The sequence below is a fragment of the Eurosta solidaginis genome, chromosome 4 (assembly GCF_040869045.1).
Source record: "Eurosta solidaginis isolate ZX-2024a chromosome 4, ASM4086904v1, whole genome shotgun sequence".
Taxonomy (NCBI): Eukaryota; Metazoa; Arthropoda; class Insecta; order Diptera; family Tephritidae; genus Eurosta; species Eurosta solidaginis.
Window position 1 is genome coordinate 241215867 of NC_090322.1, and position 12544 is coordinate 241228410.

The 12544-nt window shown below is 36.5% G+C and overlaps 1 protein-coding gene across 1 annotated transcript; it reads left to right on the top strand.

The window, feature by feature from the left end:
- Positions 1-3765: 3765 nt before the first annotated feature.
- On the top strand, positions 3766-11449 carry Cyp6v1 (Cytochrome P450 6v1). Its single transcript, XM_067785273.1, has 3 exons — positions 3766-4520; positions 6407-7216; positions 7301-11449. The coding sequence occupies exons 1-3, from the start codon at positions 4053-4055 to the stop codon at positions 7577-7579; spliced, it is 1557 nt and encodes a 518-aa protein (XP_067641374.1). The 5' UTR covers positions 3766-4052; the 3' UTR covers positions 7580-11449.
- Positions 11450-12544: the final 1095 nt, after the last annotated feature.

Below are 12544 nucleotides of genomic sequence, written 5' to 3' on the forward strand. Positions count from 1 at the left end.
AAGGCATGCAAACACTATCCACCCTACCACATAAACGCTTAGAATATATTTATTCAAGTTCCTATTTGCGTGTTACATGATATAGTAGATGAAAAACCAATAGACAGTTGTAATGAAATCGATTCTGTATCTTTATAATTGCTATTAATTATATGTAAAATTTATCATGACAGATTAAGTTAATATTCGGGGCGTTACGGAAGGTAGTTTACGAAACCGGAATAAAATGTCGAATATTATAAAAATACTTGATGTAACGCTAAAAGTTTCCCCGAATAAGCATTATTTAGCTTTGGAAGCTATTTGTCCGGATATTCCGATTTATTTGTTGATTTCTCTATTGATTTTCCGTTCAAAAGAAATCGACGAAATAACAGGAGATATGACAAATGTTAGCAAATTTACTTAAAATTAAAGTTGCTGCCACTTTGAATTCAAATCTGGCCAACATCTCCAACAAATATCAGAGACCGCTCTAGCGGAAATTATTGAAGACCGTCAATCAAAGTTATCAATTATTATTGCCGCCCTGGCACAAATAATACAGTGGGTTGTGATATAAGGGAGCATAAATTAGATATAAGGGAGTATAAAAAATTCGTTTAAAATTAATCACGGGTCTTTTAAGGATATTAAACCCAATTTCGCTAAGCAAAAAGGGACTGCTGACCAAAAATCTAAAAAACAATAAAATTGAAGCTGATCTTTGTCTGCGCATTAAAAACCGTAGTTAAACATTTTAATCAGAACCAATTCTACAATTATTAGTATTTTTTTCTCTGGGTCTGTATTTTTACGGGCGCATAACTCAGAAACTCCGTTATAAAAATCGCTGCCACTTTTACCGCTGTGCTCATCAGGGCTTAGCTTAAAGTTTAGAACACGCTAAGTCACCAGGGTCTATTGCCCTTCTTGAACATTTATCAAATGAATGCTGTTGACGAGAGGTCGAACACAGAGTAACTGTTATTGCGATATCTCGATATATAGAACAAAATTGGACCAGGGTACGATTTAGGTATCAAATGGAAAGTATCGGCAGGCGTATTACCTCAAGATGATCTTTATTTCAATACCTTTCTTCCGAAAATATTGACCAAACTTGTGTACCAGTTTGACCCTAAATTAATAGGCCACCTGAACAAAAATAATCCCGGTAGAAAAGGCTTTAGGAGATTTGCAAGGTATAATTGAAATAGATGGCGCCTTTTTCGTCCCGTTGTCGAGCCGTTGTCGCATTGTTTAATATTTTTCCCAAACATTTAATAAGTAAAATAAAATCAACAGTGTCTGGAATTTTGGTCTATCTATCTGTTTGCGTAGTAGCGCATCACTCAGAAACAACTGCATAGAATGCGATTAAACTTACACCATTTTATCAGGCAGTGCCTAAATTTATTGCTTGGAATACATTTTTTACACCTTCATTACCAGGGTCATAAAAACCCACCATATTGAACTGCGTAACCTCCGAATGCGTTTTTTCAATACGAATATCAGTTAGAAGCTGCTGATGAGGGCTTCCTGAAATTTTTGTGCAGCGTTCGTTTGTTGAAACGATTCAAATTTATCGCAAAAAAATCTCATATCGCGACTTCCATACTACTAATGCTTATTTCAACATGGGTCTAACTTTTGGTGGGTTTAAAAACTTTATTAAATCGTGGAATGTAAAAACCACATGTAGGGTGCTTTTAATAAAATAATGGTATTGAGAAGTATGAACATTAGGGTGATACACTTTTTGGTAAATTTATTTTTGTCCTGCCTGAAGATAGAATTCTTTAAATAAACTTAACTGAAATCTAAATATATATATATATATATATATATATATATATTAGAGAGGGTCAAATTGTATGGATAGATTTTTTCCCATAAGGAGTATAGTAAAAACGTATTCTACAGATGATTCTAAGAAAAACTGCTGAGGACACCATAGCTCTAAGTCCGATTTCGAGGTCCCCACTTTTGCAAAATAGATATTTTGCGTTTGATGTAGGGTTTGGCCAAAAAGTCTTTATAGCTTCTGTTGGAATTTTTGCGTATTGCTTGAAAATATAGGTTTTTCTTTGAAAATTTTTTTCCACAGAAACGAATTCGAAAAATGAAAATCTGTCTGAATGAAATGTGTTGAAAATGTTCTGAGCTTATTTTAGATGTAAAGAAAAAAAAAAAATTTTTCCATAACAAATTTGTTAAAAATTATAATATAGTATTTAAAAGTTCATTTTAGGCTAATTTCTTATAATTTATGCCTGATATCTCTACTTAAATTCAAACACACCATAGATATTAACACAGATTCTTAAATGTACGTAAAATACCTTTAAAGTAAGCCAAATATGATATTTTTCCTATAATTCTATCGGAAGCTATGAAGATTTTTTGGCCAAACCCTACATTCAAATGCAAAATATAAAAACATATAAATTTCTAACTAGCAAATTTGGCTCGTATACCAACAGAATTTGTAGAAAGTAGCAATCATCATGTATATTATTTCTAATTGCTGTTTTTATGTACGGGTCCCTTTTTCGCTCTTATTTGGAATCCAAATCTACAAAGGTTTGGTTGTAAAAATGGAGATTAGGGCTATTAGCGAGCTTTGGGCAATTTTGGTCGTAGAGCTTTTCTTTTGCTATATTTTATTAAAAATAAACGATTATGAGCACATAAAGAAATATATTTGTACTATGACACTATTGTGAATATTTGCACTGCATTGCTGGCAGTTGATATCATACGCTAGATGGCAGCGCAAGCTGTAGGTTCTAATTGATTGATAGAACAGCTGGTTTTTGTTTATATTTGGTAAGACACTTTTATATTGGTTGCGCAAGATGCGCAAGGGTTCGGCTCGTTTATAATAGTGCTTTGTATTTAAGCGTTTAGGGGCAATCGCTCGAAGAATTCGCATTCGGCACATCGAAATGCATAAATGGATGTGTGTTTGGCCAATAGTAGAAACCATTAAAAAATGCGGACACAAAACGTCGAATGAAACATGCTTCAGTTTTTAACTCGGTATATTGTCGACACCGCAATAAAAGCTGCAACTCTTTATTCTTTTCAATTCATTTTGAAATTTTAACGTTTTCATTCAGTTCAGTGCTTCGTTCTATTGTAAATGTTTTTTGGATGGAATTAAGGGATTTTACCGTGGCGTCGGCTATACGCTCTCTGGACTTAGAGTTGTCTAGGTTTTATTATGTCTTGATTTTAGCCTATCGGTATACTATATTGTGTCTTGTCGGGATTTCTGGAACTGTTCGGCATTATGTGTGGTGGTGATTGTGCAAGTGGGAATTATATTCAATGCAATATTAGAGATGGAACAACAGATTAAAAAAGTCGATAATAACTACATAATGAAACTGGGAAGCACTGATTTTATAAACACCTATTTCATAAGTGTGGATAAAGTTGTGCACATAGGAGACCATACAAAGTTTAAGTACAGATGCATATACACGTAGTAAAAACACAGCTGTTATAGTGAAAAGTCAAAAATAATTCTTTTCAATATTGAACACGATTTTCAAGTAAGAGAAAGATAAAAAAATGATCTCTAAAATTTAAGCACCCTAATGTATATATTATTTTTGCACCACAATTCGTCAACAAACACAGCGCTCAGTTAAGGCCCCAAGATTACACTTGCAGCTGATACAACACAATGCTACCTACGCGAACAGGAATTGAGACGCCAAAAGTTGGGCCTGTTCTGGAGCGTCGTCGCGACGGCATGCATGCGGTCTAACTTAACCAACCAGAGAGAATATAAAACCAGTCGTTTACTTTGTTTTGATAACGCCGGTAGGTGAACGCGCGTTCGTCTCGTCGCTTTCGCCTTCTTTGTTTGTGTAATTGTTGTGGCGTGGTTTTGTGAACTCTTTGTTTTAAACATTTAGTTTGGGCGTTCAACCGTAAACTACTAGATTATATATAATTTTTTATAAAGCAACACAATCCAAATTACATTTTACTTAAAATAACCAGTGCATTTAAACATAATTGTAGTGTAGTGAAGTGTTGTTGTTGCATCGACTATGGTGGACTCCACCAGTGTGCTGCTCGTATTCGTCACATTGTTGACCGGTGTGTTCGTTTGGTCGCGTCGTACATATGTTTATTGGCAGCGTCGTCGTATTAAATTTGTGCAACCCGTTCATCTGTTGGGAAATTTGAAAGAAGTGCTTTGGGAACAGACTTCATTCCCCTTGTTGTTGCGCGATTACTATTTTGATCCGCTTTTCAAGAACGAACCAGTGGTGGGCATATATTTATTTTATCAGCCAGCTTTGCTCATACGCGATCTTCATTTAGTCAGCCAAATTTTGGTTGAAGATTTTGTGAGCTTTTCGATGCGCTTTTCAAAATGTGATAAGCATGTAGACAAGTTGGCGGCAAATAGTTTATTCTTTGTTAGGAATCCAGAATGGCGTGAAATACGTATGCGGATGTCGCCCGTCTTCACCAGCGGTAAGATCAAGCAGATGTTTGCACTAATGCAAGAGGTACTTTCAATTGTTCCTACACTGTAGAACAAATGCTTGGAACACTCTGCAACAATTAAGACATCGAATAAGGGGGGACGAAACAGTAGAGAGGAAGAAATTGCTGTTGTTGGAACTAAATAAAAATTACGAAGTTTATGTGGAGTTCTGTTGAAGTGAAAGTTCTTCCACAAAAATTGATTCTGAGCTCTCCAGCGTTTGCGAAATTTTTTAATAATTGGTATGTTAAGGCTACCAAACCTGGAAAAGAAGTAGCTCTGACTTCACCTCTCATGGGATCAATACCTTGACTTCTGCGATCGTGTGGATCAGCGGACTATCCATCTTTTCAAATAGGCTTGGGCTTTGCCTTTTCAGGTTCAGAACAACTCCCTCTAGCCAATTAAAGGTCACGCTATCGCTGCATCCCTTTATACCAACCTGCTGCTTCGAAAGATGCCGTTTACTCGGTTTGTCCCGCAAAATCTTGATTATGATTATGAACATATCTGTCTAAAGGGATTGCTGAGATCAATAAGCACCACAGTCAGAGATGGCTTCGTCACTTCCTTCATCTTCTTGAGGACAGCCGTAGTAAGAACGTTACCTTGCTTTTAACTCGCCAAAGACGATGGAGACTTAAGGTTACCCGTGTTTGGTTAATCACCCCCTTCCACAGTCGTGCTTTCATTTTTTTGGCGTACCGCCAATATTTCCTCACTTTTTCCAACAGCTTTCGATCCATATGCCTTGTCAATGCAGCTAGTCTGCCCCACGGCCCTAGGACTGCTTTCTATTTGACTCTTAAAATCGGGTTTATCGCCTTCGTACTTTTAACAGTTGCTGTATTGTAATAACAAGGTTTTCTCGCAGCAAAGCTGTTGTCAGCAAATAGCCTTCCAACTGTTTCCATAGCCTCACGGGTCCAAGCCAAGCCCTCACTCTTTCAGTCGATTGGGTGGAGTAAAGAACCAATGCGCTGGAAAATGTTTAATGTGGCCTTGTACTGCGAGAGGGAGCCCCAACCTTCTCTCGGTTTCATACGCTCACCCACTTTTTCCTGTATTCTGACTCGCTTACTGCTCTTATTCACTCATCCTTCCTATCTATGATTATCATTGACTCAACTTAATGGTGCGATCACCTGTCGACAAAGTGGGCTCGGCGGCTTAATATTAAATATTCTGAAGAAAAACGGTCCGCCCCAGCTGCTCCATTTACTGTAGTAAGGCCGCTGTTCCTTTCCTGGTGGCTTGGTATCGGAAAGACTCCGTTCTAATATGTAATACTCCTATATTGGTAATAGAAAATGCTCGCAATGTGTTTTGAATTCGAAATCAGAACAAGACAGCCTATAAAATCTTTGTGATTGTAGCAGCATAAGTGTGACAAGAAAAAATTGGAATTTAGGTACATTCGATTATTGAATACAAAAACAGAAACGTTTAAACAGTAATATATCGGTACTCTGATGTTAGGGAATGTACCTAGCCTTTTGTAGCAATATAGGAGTATTACATATATGACTCAGTTGAACTATTTACCACCTGAGCACAAATTATGGAACCTATTGCATGTGCCTACACAGCCGCATAACATGCTGGATAAAATATTTTGGCAGTTTTTTTTCACCGACATCACGCTGCCCTTCTATGAGACGCGACATACATAGATACATATGTCTCTAAATCGCTCAGCAACATAATAATACTACTCAGAGTCTCTCTCCGCACCCCGCATACTACTGTTATATGTATTTGGAAGTCCTACTACATAGTTGGAGATACCTTAAGTTTGAGTCATTCCGTCTCCAAAACGATTTGAAAAAGTTGTTGCACAGTGTAATAAGCGTAAGCAGATACAAATTCTTGTGTATTCCTAATTTTTCGTCCGATCTCCACTAACAGGTTGGCTGTGATCTCGAGTCCTTTCTTCAACGTCTAACCGCTAATGGCAAACATCGACATAACGCTGTAGTAAATGTCAAAGAGATATGCGAACTTTACAATACAGATCTCATAGCCAGCATCGCATTCGGCTTGCGTTCGTACAGTTTACGCAATAAACAAACCGAACTCGGCAAACATTGTAGATCAATGTATACGTTAACGTTTCGACGGGTAATCGACCTGTGTGCGATATTTTTCCTGCCAAAATTCGTTGCGTTATTGCGACGCAACCTTCTCGCACCAGCGCATGCAGATTTTTTGCGCCGCACAGTGCTGCAAGTAATTGAGGAGCGCAAACGTAGCGGTGAGCTACGTAATGATCTCATAGAAATGTTATTGACTCTTAAGATGGAAGCAGCGCTTAATCAAGATCGTTCACATTTTACACATCAAGAAGATTATTTAGTAGCGCAAGCGGCCACATTTGAACTGAAGGGCATTGAAACATGTACATCGGCAATGTGTTTTGCACTTTACGAGCTAGCCAAGCAACCTTTGCTACAAGCGCGTCTACGTTCGGAAATACGTCAGACAATAGGTGGCGCGCAAGTCATTAACATTACATATGATAAAGTTATGGGTATGCGTTATCTGGCGATGGTGGTGGATGAGACGCTGCGCAAATATCCGATTGTGCCAATTTTGGAGCGCGAATGCACGCCAATCAATAAGAAACGTTCCTACCCGCTGCGTCCGTATGCTGAATGTTTTGCAAGACGCGGTATGCCTGTCTATATATCGAATTTGGCGATACACCATGACGAGCGGGTGAGTTTTTTATATTATCTGACAACTTTTCTACTTATAACTGGGAATTATAACGGCTCTTTTCCTTCTCTCCCACTCTTTTAGTATTGGCCCGAGCCAGAGCATTTTGATCCAGAGCGTTTCAGCGTGGAAAATCGTAAAACGCACACTCCCATGTCTTATCTGCCATTCGGCGCTGGGCCGCACAATTGCATCGGCATGACCATTGCGCAAGTTCAAATCAAACTCGGTCTCATATATTTTTTACGTACACATAGCGTCGAGGTTTGCGAAAAGACACTGGAAAATGTTGAATTCGATCGCAAGTTTTTATTATTAGCAAACAAGAGCGACATATATTTGAGTGTTGAGAAATGTTTGTGAAAAAATAATTAGGGCACCCGAATTTTTCGAGAAAAAGCCAAAAAGGTTGAGACTTGCAATATATGTAAGTCTTGATGGCGTCAGAGGTGTGCGCTTATCATTAAAAGATAAGATATAATGTAGGCAATTTTGCGTCGACTTACTAAGACCCTAAACGTTACTGCCTAACATAGGTGGGCATATTGCAATTACACACTTTTAGTGCTGAGGAAAATTTTAAATAATATTTTTGTCTTATAATGAAATATGAAAAGTTAAATGCTTCTTAACATCGCAATGTAATTTGACTAAGTTTTTTAATACATTATTTTTGCATTATGCAGCGAAATTTAACTGGTAATGCAAATCGAACGCAATGTAATTTAACTAAAATGTTTACACATTATTTTTGCTTTAGTAAGCGAAGTTTAAATGGTAATGCAAATGGAATTGCATCATATGTAAAAGTTTGCTGCTTACAGAAACTCTTTTTCATACCGGCAGATTTTCTGAACTTTTCTATGTTGTTTTTTTTTTTCAGAAAGCAATTAAACGTAATTGACAGTATTAATTAAGTTATACTGGTAATGCTAATTAAATTACATTACCACTATAAACTTAATGATTTCTTCAAAGTGCATTCATACCAGCAAATTGATAAATTAGTTGAAGGTAGTTTTGAACTATATCAACGGTAGAGCAAATATAATTGCATTATCCTTAACAAAGTTATTGTTTGAAGTTTTTGTGAAGCGGTGTTCGCACCAGAAAGCAGTAACATTTTATTTGTAATGTAAATTAAATTGCATCACAAAAAAATTGATACTTTCTCTAATTTTTTTCATCCCATTTACGTTAGATTTATTTCGCTGTTTGCGGCTGCAGTAGTTTTTCAACAATCTACTGCTAATATTAACTTAATTACATAATCAGTTAAAATGTAGAGGTAGTTAAAATTTTTCATTGGAAAAAAATTGCATTAGCAGTATATATTTTTAACTGAAATGCGTTTTAAAGCAGCGCACAGAAATTTTACCGTAACGTTTTGTGAGCAAGCTATTAAATTTTACATGTAATGCAATTGGAATCAGTAAAACCGTTTGATAAAAATGATAAAAAAATACTATAGGGGAGTTAAGGATTTTGTGCAAATGATCTAGCATCATTGTATTTGCAAACTGGTGTAGTATTTTTACTCAAAACGCCAACAAATTATAAGGCTATGCATTTACTACGTCATGGCAAAAACGCAACATCAAAAACCGTAGTTTATTTTTTCCATTTAGAATAGCAAATTAACAACTGTCAAAACAAAACAAAATATGCGAAGAAAAAATTTAAAACGAAAAAAGTTGTTCACGATCCGTAGCTTTCACTTGCGTTTCCTACATTTGCAATGAAATATAAATTTTCACTAGCAATGTAAAAAAGATTCCATTGTTAGAAAATTATTAGTAATTCGTTGACTGTTTACTGCAATATGCCCATGTATGCTGCGTAATAATAGCCTAGCGTTCCAATGGACATTGATTCAGATCCCTATAGAAAATTAACATGCAAATGCAATAACAATGTTACCAATATGGATCAAGTTGTTGTTGCATTTGCATGTTACGCGATCTGGAACACTGTCCACTGGAACGCGCGGTTAGTGTTGTAACCCAGCAAAACAGACAGAAATGCCAGAACGATAAAAGTGTTTACAATGACCAAAGCAAAGCCAACTAGCAGATCACAACCGAGCTTTTTTATTTATTTTTAATTATACACATATGTTTTTATCATACAGTGGGTCAGAATCAAATATTAATGGAGAAAATAAGTTTTCGTTCAAGTTATGCGAAATAGTGACTTTAATATTTCACAGAAGAAGGAAATTAAGAATATAAAACTACTTGAGCGGCAAATTTAAATTCATAAAAAATACATATTTTTAAATCTTTGAGTATACAGTACGGCCTCGGCGGCGCTACTTTATTTTCTACTCTACGACTGTTCGTTCATGTCGAAAATTGGTCTGATGTGGTCGAAGGGGGAATCCACGGATGCGAATCACTACCAGTTATTAGAATTCTTGCGAAATTTAACACTTTCTAACCGTTAAAAATTTATTTAAAAAAAAACAGACACTTTTAATGCCAGCTCAAGATACCAATGGAATTTGCATCACCGATTTCACCAAGCTGTTAAAACAAATCACTTCCTGGACTATAGCAATCTTTCGGAGAGCTTCATTTGACATTTTTGTTTTCATAAACACAGGGGGACCAACCACCGGTTCAACCGATAGTTGTCAATTTTTTCGTAGAACAAATCGCAAAAATCTACTGTGAATACATGAAAACTAGCCCAACAACTGTCTATTGTTTACACTTTTCCTTGACTTAACTGAGATGCGAAGCCTCATTTAGCTTGGCGCGAAAACGAAAACGGCCGTTAGTAAGTTCAGTTAACATGGAAAGATTCATATATAAAATTATTCTACAATTACTTCAAACCAGGGTTGCAATGCTCAGTTTTTTACCCGGAGACTATAGGCTTTAAATATCACTTTGAAGTGATTCTCATCACATAGTTAAGTTGCCGTTATACATACGAGAAGGGTTTGAAAAATCATTTGGCCTTATATTCGAAACTACAAAATAGCGTCTGAAACGTTAATAGCGCACTCACTTGATCATTATCAAAACTAGAGTCCCCCGGTTTGATATTTCTTCAATAACCACATAGACACCTTATGATTTCGAGGGCGGCATGCTTAGCTGAATAGTTACGCCCTAACGTTTCAAGGTGTTTCTTTGGTGATTCGCTGATGTAGCTCGGCAGCAAGGCGCGACAAAATATTCGTCAGAAAGTCCTTGTAGCTACACCTAGAGCTTCTGAGAAAGTGAAATCGACGAAGGTATGAACGCAGTAGGCTGGTGTTCGTATTTCATACTGTTAAACTTCGGAAATTGTACCTCTTAGAAATAACCAAAAGAAACCGGAGGCGTTCTTTGCCGCGATCAACAATAAGCCAGCACTGGTGCTAATCGTTAAAACTGTGTCACGAGAGTCATACTATTAATAAACTATTTATAGGCGATCGTTAGTGGTCTTTGGGCGTGCACAGCAAGGAGTCACAAATCATTTAAAGAAATCGCGTCAACGACGAGTAAGAATGGAATGAAGCACAATCTCTCGGCAAGAAGCTTCTCCTTGGATGACATTTTTTAATGATCCACTATAAACTGAGCTGCTTTACCTCGACTTGTCAGCCATTGGTCCTAGCAGAAACCCCATATCACGCCACTATGTAGAACCGGTTGCCGTGGGAGGTCCAAAAATGTCAAAACTTCGTTTTCCCTTAATATACGTATAGGCAAAACTTTTGCTAAATATTATTTCTTTTAATGAGAAAATCAAGTTATTTATAGTAAGGACGCAGAAGCATGGCGCGTTGGCGCCGTTATGCTATAGATCCTACGCTGCCGCCACCGCCAATAAAGTGATCGGCGTAATTTTCACTTTAGACTTATTCTTCCTGATTTTTTTCCATTTCACAAAGGAGGAAATTTCAGCTCGTTTTCTGCCAAAGGTGCAATATTTTGAAACATTGGAAATAGTAAAAAACTTTTTTGTTTTTAACACTTCTTTAAATCTTGCTGTAACTTTTAATTTAAAACAAATGGAAATAGATTTAAAATAATTGTTTGGCACTGTTTTGATTTTAACCCACTGTACACTTCGTCATATAAGATTATTATTGTGTTGTTTATATTTTTTTATTAAGCGACTATTATTATTATTATTATCTATAATTGAATTGTACAATACTTAAGACCATATATTTTCTTAATTTTGTTAACATTGTAATACATTTTACAAATACAATGTTTGATTTCAAATGAGTGACTAAGACTTTGTAAAACAATTTTATTACCTTTTTTATTTATTTTGATCGTCGATTTATATTTATTCAGCATTGTTTGTTCGATCACGCTACCGATGATAATAAATAGTTTCGCTTATCTTAACTTAAGGTGAAATTCTATTTGCGGATGCAAAACAAAGTGGCAAACAGGAATGCATGTTCACAGCAAACAAACATACTGTATATACAGCTATGAACACATTATCAGAAACACCTTGCATTGACAAATAATGAGCATTTCCTTTATGCATTATTAGTTTTCATTCATTTCTTAAAAAATGCTTACTCGCGCAAAGAAACATTAAAAATATCTCCACCTTCTTCTGACCGGTTTTGATGTGATTTCTATATTTACGACAGGTAAGCAATAGCATTGGATCGAAAACTTTTGCTTGAAGAAATCCCTATTGTGCCATGTTTCGTCGATAACCTTGACATCGTAGTCCATACGAGATGTAGGTAAGAGAACACTTTTTGACTTGGTACGCATGCCGCCTACATTACGAAAAGAGATTTCTAGTGATGTACCCGAATTACTGTTTGGAAATGCTGGAGATTGAGCAATATATTAGGTTAGGTTAGGTTGAACTGGGATGTCCGCAGGAATATCTCGTAGACTGAATGAGTCCATAGTGTTACCAGAATTTTGTTAAACATATTGTGGCGAATATTAGCAGTTCTATGCACAACTATGCTGCTACTAAATAAATGCACAACAACAATAAAGCAAGCAGCCACACTTGTGTACATGAATACAACAAAATAAGCCATTTACACACTTATGACAAAGTCAGAATAGCCATCAAGAGTATACAGTCCTCTCTTTTGAATGATAAGAATAAGTTAGTGAGTCTAATGTTGTAAGACCTACACACGCCTTTCCTGCTCGACAGATCATGTGCAACTCTCGCCTTCACTTAAACTCACCCCATCTAATTGGGACGTCTACGGTACAAGCTTCGAGGGATGGTCTGTTTGGCTAGCTCATCCGCTTTTTTATTTGTATCTAGAACACAATAAAGATGTATGCGTCTACCTAACCCGACTCTTTCCAGATATTGCTTACATTTTAA